Here is a 15,027-nt window from a genome sequence, read left to right as displayed (position 1 = left end):
TCACCGAACTAGCAAGAAAACCAGAACCATGGCGGTTTAAACCAAAAGAACTCTATTTATGAGATAGGGCCATGAGTGAGGGATTAATAAATATCACTTTCTAAAACATGTTTGATATTGGTGATATCGATTTCCAAAACTATTTTAAATAAAGGTGAATTCTTCCGTTCACAAATCGTGTTTATTAATTATTCTCAAAATTATTCACCTCAGCGGCATACCGATACATATCCAAATAAGATCTGTACCAGTTTGTTCACCTTTAATAAATGGATGCATCAATCTTCTACTAACATCTATCATGAATGCAGCAGCATTTCTTTTGAAAAACGCAGAAAATCACAACTCTGTCCCACTTTAAGGGTAAACCAAAAATACTCCCTCTGTCCCAAAATATAAGGGAAAATTGGTCAACTAAAGTTGATGTATCTAGTCCAAATTTTTAACCAAATACATCAACTTTCTTTGACCAATTTTCCCTTATATTTTGGGACAGAGTAGTATCACCGTAATTTATGTACATTAGCCACTGTGCAATTAGCAATACACAAGCAAGGATAGCAGAAAATTAGAATACCAATTTTCAACATGCAAGTGTAGCAGAAGAATTTGAATCCAAAATTTTAACCATTTGTTTGGTGATTTTATAATTTTTCTGATTAGAGCGAAGATAACATCAATAATAAGATAGAACACCAGTAAAATGAGATATAATTAATTATCCTTAATTTAACTATAATCATTTAAATGAGAAGTGTAAATGAAAGCTATGAAAATTTATAATGTGAAATATTCTCCAGAATCCAAATCATGCTATAATCAGTTACATAGGAAAAAAGAGGAGTAGCTCAATAACGGTGTATAAGTTGCTTGTATGCATCCTTGTTCCCCAAGTAATGATCAATTTCAGCCTGGCATCATAAGTCACGTTAATTAAGCATCAAAATTAGTAGCTTAGCTTAGGTAAAAAGATAACATCAGAAACTGAGATTCCCTAACGGCAGGAGAAACACGCAATCACATAGTCAAGGGATCTTTAATTGTTCGGTAGAGATCAGACGACTTATATTCTAACTTCACTAAGTTGGCTTAAAATACAACTTAGAATACGAGTCGTTTGATCTTCATCTAACGACCAAGATCTGTGACTACATGGTTGTAGGCAATTTAATTCCCCTTTGAGTGACCAAAAAGCTATCTAAATGTTAAAAGCTTTTCGTATCTTAAGGAATTATAAATTTTAAAGAATCTATGTGAAATACATACCTTTCGAATTGCTTTTATGGCAGTCAACAACTTATCACTAAAAAATTCTTCAAGGAAGTCAGCCTTATGGAGAGCTTCCAAAGATTCTGAAAGTGATTTTGGTAATCTCTGAAGGTTTTCTGGATTTGGATCTTTATCTGTTTGATATATGAAATAAGAAGTTTATTATTAAATTAACATTTTTCACAAGTGCTCGAAGGATCGTGAAAGAGCAGTGAGGAAGAAAATGGTAGTGAATTCGGAAGAGAAAAAAAAATTCAGTTTCGATTATCCGCATCCACATGGATCCTTAAACAAACTTGATTTTAATTTTTATATGCCAGCCAGCAAGTATGTAACACTTGATATATGTAAATAATTACTTACGGAATCGAATAAAATTATAAAACTGTAATCCTGTTGCTTTTTTGAAGAATCATAAAAGGAATAATAGGAACGATAGCTACATTGACCTTATTCCATAAGTTAATATGAACCAATATAAAATGGCTTATTAGTTAAAATCATGTAAGACATTTGTTGATATTCATAATGCATGTTGACACACAATATAATTTATATTTATATGATCTTACCGACTGGTTTGGGAAGAGAAAGATGCCGGCGAAGGCCGTCAATTCCAGCAGCAATTATAGCAGCTAAGCCTAAGTATGGGTTTGCAGAACCATCAAATGATTTAACCTCAAAATTACTCACTAAACCACCAGGAATTCCAGGAGGCGATGCAGCTCGCAATGGAGCCTCCTTATTTTCATTGCCCCAGAACAAGTATGCACCACTCCATGTGTTCGGCTGCAACCTATCATAACTGTAATAAAAGTACTGATGTAAGATAATATAGAAGCATAGTTTGTGCTCCGAACACAATTTCTGTTACACTTTGGAGAGTAACATATATGTATTTTGAAATGTCTAGGAAAATGAGTTTAACGGAAACCTGATAGGAAGCGGTGCTACAAATGGCAAAATAGAAGGAAGATTATATAGAACTCCAGCCATAAATTCTTTTCCCAAAGTTGATATTCCGTATGTTGATGATCCATCTGATGCCATAAATACATTTTTACCATTCTGCCACAAGCTTAGATGCACATGGCTTCCAGAACCCAAATCGTCTAATGCATACCTTTAACATCACAAGAAAACTGTTAGAATATGATGCACATTTCTATAATTTACTAGAATTCATTAGTAAGTTGTAGAATAACTAATATTAATCAAGTTATGATGAACACTTGTATAGAACTTTCTAGATTACTTGAGTAGTTAGTAGAACAAGTAAGTACTAGATATGTACTAAGACATATCATGAAGGATCTAGAATCAAGGATCTAGAATATGTCATCCACACCTATAAATATGTAACCATGACTCATTTGTAGAGGTATCCAAGTGGAGAGCAATACAATATATTCTTGCTCTAAGTGATCCTCACACTACTTGCTACTACTATTCAACTATCAACTAAGCATTCTACACTATCTAACTATTTTCTAAACCATCACTACTACCTCAACTACTAACAGATCAATGTTATACACTTAAAAATGTACAATTTTGTTCAATAAAGAAAAAAAAATTCTTCATTAACTCGAACAAAGTTTTATTTTATAAGCTAGACTCAACCAGCAAAGTTGGATCAGTATTTTTCCATAGATCAATATGTTTGTGTCGGTTAGAATGTAGAAGCGTTGAAAAATAATCAAACATTGCGACTTACTTTGGAATAAAAGTTGCGAGCAGACCATGTTTTCTAGCAATTGACCTAACAGTTTCACGTGTGTAAACTAAGTTGTCGGCAGCTTTAGTACAAATGGTATGTCCCAGAACAAGCTCAAATTGACCTTTTCCAGCTTCGGCATGTACCTGCAATATTTTATAAAAAGAAAAGTTCAGAAAATGTTTCAAGCATGCGAAGCTAATGAGGTGGAACTTTATTCATGCATAAAAACTTAAATAATTCATGTTTGTGTTCTGATAATGATCATTACTTCTGGTTTAAGTAAATCCAATGAAAATCAAACAAAGCCATTATCATATCTTCCATTTATATTGATCAAGTTAAAAACACCATATTTTTTACCTGTTCTACTGGAATGCCCATGGAATGTAAAGCAGAAGCTACTTCGCGAAGTATTGGGGAAGCAGCATCAAATGCTGACGAGGAGCAGTAAGGACTAGAATCAAATGGTATCCATTCTTCTTTCCCTTCCCTGAATGGTTTTTATTCTTCATATTTATAACTATTTGCCATTGTAAATTGCATTAATCAAATCGCAAGATATATAATATTGTATGCCATACCTTGTTATACTCTTCAAGAGAAAAAACTCATTCTCAAATCCTGCATTCATTACCTGGAAGAGAGAGAGAGAGAGAAACACAACCGTATCATTATACAGTGTCGAATAACATTTTTGTTTTCGTACAACCAAAATAAGACAAGTTCTACAACATACCAAATCAAATTCATCTTTGAGAATTTTGGAAGCTCTTCTTAAGGCCTCTCTTGGACAATATTCCCATGCTTGGCCAGGTTTAGCATTCATATCACCCAAAACCATTTCATCTTGCTTGCTCCTATAATGGACGCGACAATGTTGCATCAGTTTTAAAAATTCCGTCTGTTTTCTCAAGATGATATCAGTAAAGAAAGACAAGCTTTTGATTCATGAAAGTGCTATTTACTAGTAGATTATAAACATAGTGTTAGTCAAACTAAAAAATAGTAGTTACCAAGGAATTGTCTTTCTAGTAGAGATGTCAGGCGTTAATCTTGTTTCACCAACGGCACCTAAACCACAATCAGCTGCAGGTCCATCCAAAAAAGAAGTCATTCCCATAACCGCAAATGCTAAACCAACCCCATTCTTCGTAACAGCATTGTTGAAACGCTTTCTAGGAACAGCCTGAAACAACATTGGACAACACCTCAGAACATAATATAAATATAAAACATTTCCAAAGAGTGTCTACATTGACAGAGATGGTGTAGAGGGAACTCACACGGCATCTGTGTTGTCCTGAATTATCAACCCATATTATACGAACAAATGAAACATCACTCTCTAAATCATCAATCACAGTTAGTGGTAAACTATTATGTGAACTAACAACACTGTTAGCAAAATTAATCTTATAGAAATGGATTGCATTTCTTGCAAGGATGTCTTTCGCAGCTTCCACAGCCTCGGGAATAGAGAGATCACCATCAATGCATGAATCGCGCAGAACGGAGAAAATAACTTCACGAGACTTCTTTGCACCTGTGAAAGCAGAACTTAATATGTTAACAAGTGAATCTTCACACCTACATGACAGCAAAGGAGAAAAGCAAGACAAACTGAAGCAACAGCGACAAAGAACTCAAGTAGATGTTAACAAACCTAAGTAGAAGGTTTCAGGAAATGCATAGCCGTCGGTACTAAACATCACCTGCAATGCAAGATAAATTAATCTGAATTTTTTTTATATCAGTGAATAATTATTCGAATTTCTTATATTGTCACCTTATTTATTGGAGCCAGTTCTAAAAGCTCTTTCAATGATGAAATCATCCCATGTACACTAAGCTTTGGAATTGCCAACCCAAAATCAAGGTAAACCTGAATGAGAAGATTGTGTTACTTTGCAGTGAACATGTAATTGATATAGGAATCTACTAATACAATTCACTGAGTTATGAAATGTTTACCTGAGGGTACACAGATGCTAGATACGATGCTTCCTTCGAGAATGGATAGGATGCATGTAAAAGAACTATCCGAGATTTTGAATATCTCTTGTCCTCAAAAATTGAACGGAGATGAAGAGGATTCGACAGTCGCATATCCAAATCTTGATCACCAAAGCTAATTACAGAAAGGTAAGTTTTAGGTAAGAAAAGAAACTACAACTTTCACAGATACTAAACACGACGCTGACGTGTAAACACTGATAATAGTATAAGAAAATAGAAGTGATTGAATGTAATTACATGTGTCAGTATCATGTCGATGTCTGACACTGACATGCCACACACCAAACACGCCTTCAATCTGATAAATTAAAAGTATTCATTACCCTGTGTGTATCTGCATTGGCAGGTCATAGGATTGAGCAACTTCCAAACTTTGCAAGAAGATGTAATCGATAAGATTTTTGTTTTCAATACGAATAGGCTTGGCGGCTGAAAATGTAGAATGATAAGTATGAATGAATACAATGAAACACAACATTTTAAAACCAATTTGCATATTCTACTCACCAAGTAACACCTGTGTGAGACCCTCTTCAGCCTCTATTTTAGTCACATTTGTATTGATTTCTAGTCCACTGCGATATGCAGCTATGCTTTTCAAACCATAGATCTCACTGGCGACTGTTAAGATGTTGCTAAGGAACCCAGCTAAGTTATTAAATAAAAATATTCGTTCTTAAACGTCATCATTGCTCAATAATAACTTAACACAGAAAATTATAAATCATAACTAATGTAAATTATTTAAACAAATATCTTTCCGCGTGAAGGATATGATTCCAACTTTGAGACGAATGCTTTAGTGAATGAATCCAGTGTCCAGCTAAATCCATCAGGCAAATCCTTCAGAGGTATCATATAATTATGAATACAATTACAATTGCAAAACTATATATCAAGGAAATCAAAAGTGAATGTCTAAATTATAATCATCTCACTTCATCAAGGATTTTCTCAGCCACTTTTTCGATTCTTAAGATTCGACCAACAAGAGTTGTAAAACCCTTATGCCATTCTATATCATGTTTTTTGTCCAATTCTAACCCATCATCTATGAGTATAGCAGAAATTCTTGCAGCTTTGAAACATGTCGAACACGCGAGTTCCAATCCAGACACTCCTCGATATTCTTCGACGCATTGCAAAGATGAATCACATCCATATAGCTCAGCTAAATCCCTTAAACTTCTCTGAACATTCCATATAGAATATCATAATAAGATTCCATATTTGAAGTTTCATAAAAAAAATAAGAGTACACACATAACATAAGCAATATTGTTGAATTCCAAAAGTGAGTGATTACTTCATTTCACATATGAATTTAAATTTAAATAAGCTCCAAATGAATCAAACCTGAAGTTATTTACAGCAACATAACATTTTATCCACTAACATGTTCAGGGTCGTTGACTTATACTATTTATACACAATATTCTATTAAGAATTAGCACATATTTGGACACGACCCTAACACTGACACATAGACACATAAACACGAGTACAACTTGAGTGATTACTTCATTTCACATATGAATTTAAATTTAAATAAGCTCCAAATGAATCAAACCTGAAGTTATTTACAGCAACATAACATTTTATCCACTAACATGTTCAGGGTCGTTGACTTATACTATTTATACACAATATTCTATTAAGAATTAGCACATATTTGGACACGACCCTAACACTGACACATAGACACATAAACACGAGTACAACTTGAGAAAATATAAGTAATTGAAGTAACTACATCTATGGTGTAGCTATGACATATAAGACACGTCTTCAATTTACTATATAGTACATATTAATAGATTAATATATATATGTCTCTTCATGTTCATAGATAAAACAATTAATAAAAAAAAAAAAAAATCAGCACTGGAAAATACCTTGAAGGATAGAGAGTGTTGTGAAGAAGCAAGAGCATCGCCTTGGGCTTCAGAAAAAGCATGAATGAATGGAAAATTGGAGTCAAGTGCAACTAAGTTGTGAGCATGAGCATCCACAAGTTCAACCTCTTCCACCGCTTTTCTCAACTCACTCCAATCCATTCTACGGAAGTGTTCAGAGTCAAAATCGGTTGGGATTTGTGTATGACAATATATTTATAGATGGATAGTACTACCTACCACTGTCCCCGATGGCTAATAGAAGAAAGAAAGAATCAGAATCACTTTTGTGGAGTACTTATAAAGACATTTTCCAAATTTTCACATGTATTCATAAATATATATTTTTTACAAAACACCCTTATTAAGATGGTTTTTTTTTTTTTACAAACAGTTTATTTTGATTACTCTCCTATTGCTTATTATAAGGAGAAAAATAATTAGATTTATTGAATATTTGATGCATTTGGACTATATATAGATCAGATACATTAGCTATTTAAAGAAAATATAAAAACAAATTTTTGTTTCCTATAATAAAGAACTAGTTTAAAACTTGTGCATTCAGACGGATCCATTAATTTTTATTCGATATTTGAGTTTATCACTATATTAATATAAAAAATTTATTTAAAATTAAATATTTAAATTTTTTATATAATATTGTTAAAAAAATAAGTGGAATTATTGTGTTAATTATTTATTGTAAATTTATTTATTCAATTTTTTATGTTTAAGTGACAAATAATTGTCTCGTGTATGTTTTTAATCAAAAATTACGAATTTTATTAAGAATATTTAGGATAATTTAGTAAGCTTGAATGTTTGATACTAATTATATTTATTATATTATTAGTAATGCTTAATAGTAAACTTTGTAATCATCTACTACTAATATATTAAAATTGATTATCACCAAAGTTACTAATTTATCCTTATTACTTTTAACCACATTGCAAGTTTTATATATCTTTCATTATAATTTCACTAAAAAAAATAAAAAAAAATATATATAGAAAAAATATAAGATAAATACAAAAAAAATGCTTAAAAATATTATAAAAAAAAAAAACAGACTATAGATTGGAACAAAACATAACAATCTTTTATACACATAAAAATAACAATAAAACAGACTAATACGATCAACATACTCAATAATCTATTAAAATAAAAAAGAGAATAAAATAGTCAATAAAAAATTATAGAAAAAATAAGATCAATATGCATAAAATTAGGAATATAGAAATAGAAACATAAACAATATTTTTCATAAAAAAAAAATATACTATTAACTATTAATAATAATATAATAATAATAATACAATAAAGTTAATTACTATCAAATTTACTAAATTATCCTAAATATTCCAAATCAAATTTATAATTTTATATTAAAAAATATATCCGGGACTATTATTTGTGACAGGTACATAAAAATTGGATAATATATCATTGATAATTATAATCAAATTTATTCATTTAATTTTTTTAAAAGAAATAGCACAATAGTTTCACTTATATTTTAACAATATTATATAACAAATTTTCAAATATTTTATTCTAAATAAATTTTCTACCATAATGTATCTGGTCCATATTATTTACTAGATATATTAGATTTTCAATGAATATAAAAAATAAAATCACTTTTATATTAAGGATTGGAGGAAGTACTAGTAATAGATGAAGTGAGTATAGTTTATCATTTTTTTTCTCTCACTTTTGAATCCATGCTGTCACGCCATTTTTTTGACTTTCCTAGAAAAAATAGATTTAATTTTTTTTTAATAATTCTAAAATAACTTTATTTTATTTTTGACAAAAATTGCAAAACAACTTAAATTAGAAGCATCTGACGGTGAATGGGCGGCTGCAGCCTGCAGGGACCATTTGTATGCCGATGACAATGACATGTCTAGATTCATAGTAGGAGATTACTATTACTATTGAAGACGATTTATGACTTTTTATTATTTTGATTTTTTAGTTTTTACTGTAAATGGGATCCTGTTAATTATAACGACGAGCTAACAAATTTCCTTTTAGGGAAGGATGGTATTATTTCCTTTTCCAAGACCTTCCTAAGATGTTTCTGGCAAAAACATTGCTGTCATGAAGAAAGAAAATCTTTTTAGATGATAAAAAGGACATATATAGCACAAAAAAGAAAATCAACCTTTTCTATTTTCACTTTTCATATAAAAAATTGGTTCATCTAAAAACAAAAATTGTTTGTATTTTTTTGTCAAGTAGCCTAGTGACTAGAGACGCACATAATTAAATGTGGAGAGAAATGTAGAATCCGAGATCCGAACCCCAGCCATTTCAATAATATCGCTGGTAGCTACCATTCGAGCTACACTTATAGGACTGTTTGTATTTCTTTTTATAATCATCTAATTTGAGGAAAAAATCTTATAATTTAGTGTTTGATGCAAAGTAAGTAAAGTTTGTTTCAGAATTTTTTATCTTTCGGTATAATTTATTTATGAAAAATGTTAAATATGTTGGTGATTTTAGTATCAACAATGTATTTTGGTAGTAATGTGATTTACTATAGGCCAATGCAATTATGCGTTAAGTTTGAAACGAGTCAGGGTAGTGCGGAGTGCACGCTCGTCAAGCCAAACGTGTAATTGAATACGAATAATTGAAACGGGGTTTTCGAAAAGGTGTGCCTGTTCGTTTGAATAGTCGTACCCTTTCCCAACAGACATGACCGTTTGAATAGTCGTACCCTTTCCCAACATACATGACCGTTTTTTTTTTTTTGAAAAGGTGTGTCTGTTCGTTTTCTGTTATTGGTCTCCTATATAAGGAGTCATTTGGCCTCGGTTTTAAAGAACGAAAAATACTTCCTCTCTACATTCTGATCTGTTCTCTATTGTCAGAAACAGATTGCTCTTCGAGAATTATCCCCGCAAAGATTTCGTGAACCCAGACAAGAATAGGGTCGAAATACTTTGTTCGGAAAGTGAACAAACACGATTCTTCGAAGATATCCAGGATTATCATACCGTATTTCTAACAAACGAACAAAGTATTTTTTCTGATAATCATGGCTGGAGGAGGAAACACTGTCAAGGAGATGACTAAAAGTTTCGGAAAATTGGACAAGTTTCAAGGACAAGACTTCAGGCGTTGGCAGAAGAAGATGCATTTCATGTTGACAACGTTGAAGGTGGTGCACGTCCTGTCTACACCGATTCCAGAAATTGGGGAGGATGACACGGTTGAAAATCTGAGACGCCGATCAAAGTGGGAGAACGACGATTACATATGCAGAGGGCACATTCTTAATGGTATGTCTGATCCCTTATTTGATATTTACCAAAACGTGGAATCTGCAAAGGAATTGTGGGATTGTCTCGAAGCCAAGTACATGGCAGAGGACTCATCCAGTAAAAAGTTCCTGGTGACCGATTTCAACAATTACAAAATGGTTGAATCGAGGTCTGTCATGGAACAATTCAATGAACTCCTCCGAATCCTTAGACAGTTCACACAACATGGATTGAAGATGGATGAAACAATATCTGTCTCTAGCATCATAGATAAGTTGCCTCCTTCATGGAAGGATTTCAAACACAATCTGAAACATGGAAAAGACGAACTGTCTTTGATCCAACTTGGAAGTCACTTGCGCATAGAGGAATCTCTACGAGCGCATGAGGATAACAAAGGAAAAGGCAAAGAAATTGCTGGACCCTCGGTTAATATGATCGAAGAGGGTGGTAAGAACGATAACAACAAAAACAAAGGAAAGAAGCGTGCTTTCAATAACAAAAAGGGCAATTTTGGTGTTAACAAGAAACCGAAACTAGAATGCTGGAAGTGCGGCAAAACAGGTCACTTCAAGAAGGATTGCCGCTTCGGCAAAAAGCACGACAACGCGAACGCAAGTGGTTCAGGAAAGGGGTCTAAGGACAAATCCGAAAACCAAGGTCAGAAATCAATTTGTGATTTGAATAGTTTGATTAAACATTCGGTTTCACTAACTTCTGAGGCATTTTATGTGCAGGATGATGCTATCGCGTGGTGGATTGATTCTGGCGCCACAACACATGTTTGCAAGGATCGTTTCTGGTTCAATACTTTTATTCCAGTGGAAGATGGTTCTGTTCTATACATGGGAGATGATCACTTCGCTCCCGTTGAAGGCAAAGGAAACGTGGTGCTAGAATTCAGTTCTGGAAAGACTATTACTTTGTTTAATGTATTGTATGTTCCTAAGTTACGTAAGAATTTAATTTTTGGTCCTGTATTGAATAAGCTTGGATACAAGCAAGTGTGTGAATCCGATAAATATGTTTTATCGAAGTCTGGTGTGTTTGTAGGATTTGGATATTATAATAATGGAATGTTTATGATGAATTTGAATGGAGTTCCTAAAGATTCTGGTTCGATATTTATGTCTTCTTCGAATGTTATCAATTTTTCGTTATGGCATGCTCGTTTAGGACATGTAAATTATAAAAGAATGCATGAAATGTCTAAAGACGATTTAATTCCTGTTTTTAATGAAAATAATGAAAAGTGTAAAACTTGCATGTTAACAAAGATCACTAGGCAACCTTTTAAAAATATAACAAGAAAATCTGTTATACTTGAATTGATACATAGTGATTTATGTGATTTGCATGCTACTCCATCACTAGGGCATAAAAAGTATCTTATCACTTTCATAGATGATGCATCTAGATTCTGCTATGTTTATTTATTGCATGCTAAGGACGAAGCTTTAGATAAATTCAGAATTTATAAAACTGAAGTTGAACTGCAACAGAATGTGATGATTAAAACATTACGTACGGATAGAGGTGGTGAATATTATGATCCTGTATTTTTCCAATCCGTAGGAATCATTCATGAGACTACGGAACCTTATACACCTCAACAAAATGGTGTGGCTGAAAGGAAAAATAGAGCTCTTAAAGAAATGGTGAATGCCATGTTATCTTACTCTGGTTTAAGTGAAGGGTTTTGGGGAGAAGCCATGTTAACGGCTTGCTATTTGTTAAATAGGGTTCCTAATAAAAGGAATAAGACTACCCCATATGAACTTTGGTATAAGAAACGACCCAACTTAAACTTTCTACGTGTTTGGGGTTGCAGGGCTGTGGTTAGACTCCCGGATCCTAAAAGGAAAACTTTGGGTGAAAAGGGTGTTGCTTGCATCTTTGTTGGATATGCTGAGCATTCCAAGGCTTATAGGTTTTATGTTATAGAACCTAATGACTCGATCTCTATTAACACAATTATAGAATCGAGAGATGCGATATTTGATGAGAATTGTTTCTCTTCTACACCTAGACCAAAGGACCTTATACCAAAGTTGGATGAATCTCTAAAGGATGATCATTCAAATGAAGTAGCAAGTGAGACATTTGAACCTCGTAAAAGCAAAAGAGCTAGAAAAGCTAAATCTTATGGTTCTGATTTTCAACTATATTTAGTTGAGGGATCAAAGGACCAGATTGATACACAATACTATTATTGTTATAGTATAGAAGAGGATCCAAGAACGTATGATGAAGCTGTGAAATCTCGAGATTCTGTGTTTTGGAAAGAAGCAATTGATGAAGAGATTGGTTCTATCATGGAAAATAATACTTGGGTATTATCTGATTTACCACCTGGTTGCAAACCATTGGGTTGCAAATGGATCTTCAAAAGGAAGATGAAAGTCGATGGTACAATTGACAAGTTTAATGCTAGATTGGTTATCCAAGGCTTTAGACAAAAAGAAGGGATTAATTACTTCGATACCTATGCTCCAGTTGCTCGTATCACTACTATTAGATTGTTGATTGCCTTGGCGGCTATTCATAATCTAGTAATTCATCAAATGGATGTCAAAACAACATTTCTGATTGGTGATTTGGAAGAAGAAGTGTATACGAAGCAACCTGAAGGATTTGTAATGCCTGGTAATGAGCATAAAGAAGTTTTTCACCATCAATGAATTGATTCAAGTGGTAAGATTCTTGGTTTCCTTAAGCATGTGGTCAGAGGTTTGATTTCGGACTCATGCATATTGAGAAAATTCGAATATTATGGTAACAACAAAAAAACAAAGAAGTTTTTTTTGAAACTTGTACATTCAACATCTCAAAAATATAATAAGTTATCTTTTTAACAATAACTTTATCTTTAATTTTCCTTTTTAACATGTTTAACAAGTGCATTGGGATAGCATGACCCTTTATTAATCCTTTTACCAAATTAATTGGATAAAGTTATTTATGTTCGATCTTAAACGTATAGGTGACTTTTGATTTTATTTTTATATATTAAATAATCAAATAGCTAGAAACTTATTAATTAAGATGAATAAGTGAAAATTTTCAAATTCAAACTTTGACCTCTGTATATATATTTTTTTAATTGCAAATATATTGTATATAAAATAGAAACGAAAAGAGTGCAAAAGAAAGTTCTGAAAAATAATGAGGTACAGAAGTACACTCCATCAATACCTAACAATCTCTAAAGTAAAAAATAGATAGACAAACAGGTAAATAAAATTACAAGGAAAACAGGGAGACATACTACCACCAAAACTAGAGCTCCTCAAAAGCACCACTACGAGAAGAATACCCGTCGGGAAGAGAGAGACAAGGATCAACCACATGTAGGACAAAGCAATAAGAGTGCTTCAATCCTCCTTACCCATCGAGACCCAACATGACACCATAACAAACTTTATCAGTTTCAGGATAAACTAGAGTGGATACCCCACTCATAAAAGGAACATGGGAAGTCAGGGTCTTTGGTTAGAAACCACTTTCATGATAAAATTTTCACCCCTATCTACCAGACACTTGACAGAGAAGGCCCCTTTCGAACAAAAGACGTCATTTCGAGATTTCTATATAGTCCATACCAATCTATCTTTTCTGCCTATGCTTTGTTGGGTCATCAAAGAGGGGGCAAGCCAGGGGGATCATCCACATTGGGCTCAAGAACAACTTTATAAGTGAGTTGGACATCACACTTTAACCTAAAACCTTAAGGTGTTAGGTTTATGGGTTCTCTCACTTATAAAGTGTTCAACCTCCACTTTTCTAAGCAATGTGAGACTTAACTCACACTTGTCACAACAATCTCCCCCTCAAGTGTGAGTCCTTAAATTCATTATGCCCCCCCTCAAGCAGAAGCTTTCTTTTCATCCTAGACTTGTATCGCTTTTAGCCACACTGCTCAACGGACCCACCGCTTGACCACCTTTGTCATGAAGACTTTCGATACAAGAAACTGGTCGAACCCTTCGTCGAACCATCGGCTCTAATACCACTGTTGAGTGGTCACGAGGGTGCAGCCTAGGGGCATTATCCACATTAGGTTCAAGAACAACTTCACAAATGAATTGGACACCACACTTTAACCCAAAACCTTAAGGTGTTAGGTTTATGGGTCCTCTCACTTATAAAGTGTTCAACCTCCACTTTTCTATGCAATGTGGACTTAACTCACACTTGCCACAACAAGCTCATGACCAAGAATGCCTCAAAAAACCCTAAAACACCACAAGAAGGCACAAGCTCCACACCCAACCAATGAAAAATACTATTGATAAGTGCCAAAAAGTGATAATTTCACATATATATTTTAGGCACTTATTCACTTGTTTAAAAGTAATTTCATATAATGATGGTTCTATAGTTTATTGTTCACTTGGAAGTGAATGGAAATTATCACAAGTTCAGTTTCATCAATGGTTGTTAGGACTTGAATTAGCAGGTTTTCCATTTTTGTAATCAACATAAGGCCCTCAATTGCACATAAGCTCAAAACCATTAAAAAGCCTATCAACGAGACGAGATGATCAGAAAGAAATATACTCACCTGGTTCGCGATTCATGTGGTACGGGTATGCGGTACGCAACCTTAAAAGAATTCGGTACGTAGTGAATATACAGAGTCGGTATGCTGTTTGGGTTCGTGGTACGTTATAATATTTTTTTTCAGTAGGCTATTGATAATTTTTCTATCTAATCTACTTAAAAATAATAAATTACATATATATATATATATATGGGGCATATCAAGTGAGAATGCATTTCTTATGTAAGGATGATGAGAATACTTATTGACTCTTAGATTAAAAATGGATGGTTGAGA

General features: G+C 33.2%; 1 protein-coding gene across 1 annotated transcript; it reads right to left on the bottom strand.

Moving 5' to 3' along the window:
• Positions 1-690: 690 nt before the first annotated feature.
• Positions 691-7,167, bottom strand: LOC123885265 (protein fluG). The gene is made up of 18 exons (XM_045934544.1): positions 6,901-7,167; positions 5,944-6,195; positions 5,781-5,848; positions 5,513-5,628; positions 5,329-5,434; positions 4,961-5,117; positions 4,776-4,871; positions 4,653-4,701; positions 4,273-4,532; positions 4,003-4,175; positions 3,726-3,846; positions 3,571-3,623; positions 3,350-3,479; positions 2,987-3,132; positions 2,204-2,392; positions 1,842-2,074; positions 1,267-1,403; positions 691-911 (listed from the first exon to the last, which is right to left on the bottom strand). The coding sequence occupies exons 1-18, from the start codon at positions 7,060-7,062 to the stop codon at positions 849-851; spliced, it is 2,511 nt and encodes an 836-aa protein (XP_045790500.1). The 5' UTR covers positions 7,063-7,167; the 3' UTR covers positions 691-848.
• Positions 7,168-15,027: the final 7,860 nt, after the last annotated feature.

This window comes from Trifolium pratense, linkage group LG1 (genome assembly GCF_020283565.1).
Source record: "Trifolium pratense cultivar HEN17-A07 linkage group LG1, ARS_RC_1.1, whole genome shotgun sequence".
Taxonomy (NCBI): Eukaryota; Viridiplantae; Streptophyta; class Magnoliopsida; order Fabales; family Fabaceae; genus Trifolium; species Trifolium pratense.
The sequence above is the reverse complement of the archived record's forward strand: the minus strand, read 5'-3'. Positions and strand labels throughout refer to the sequence as shown.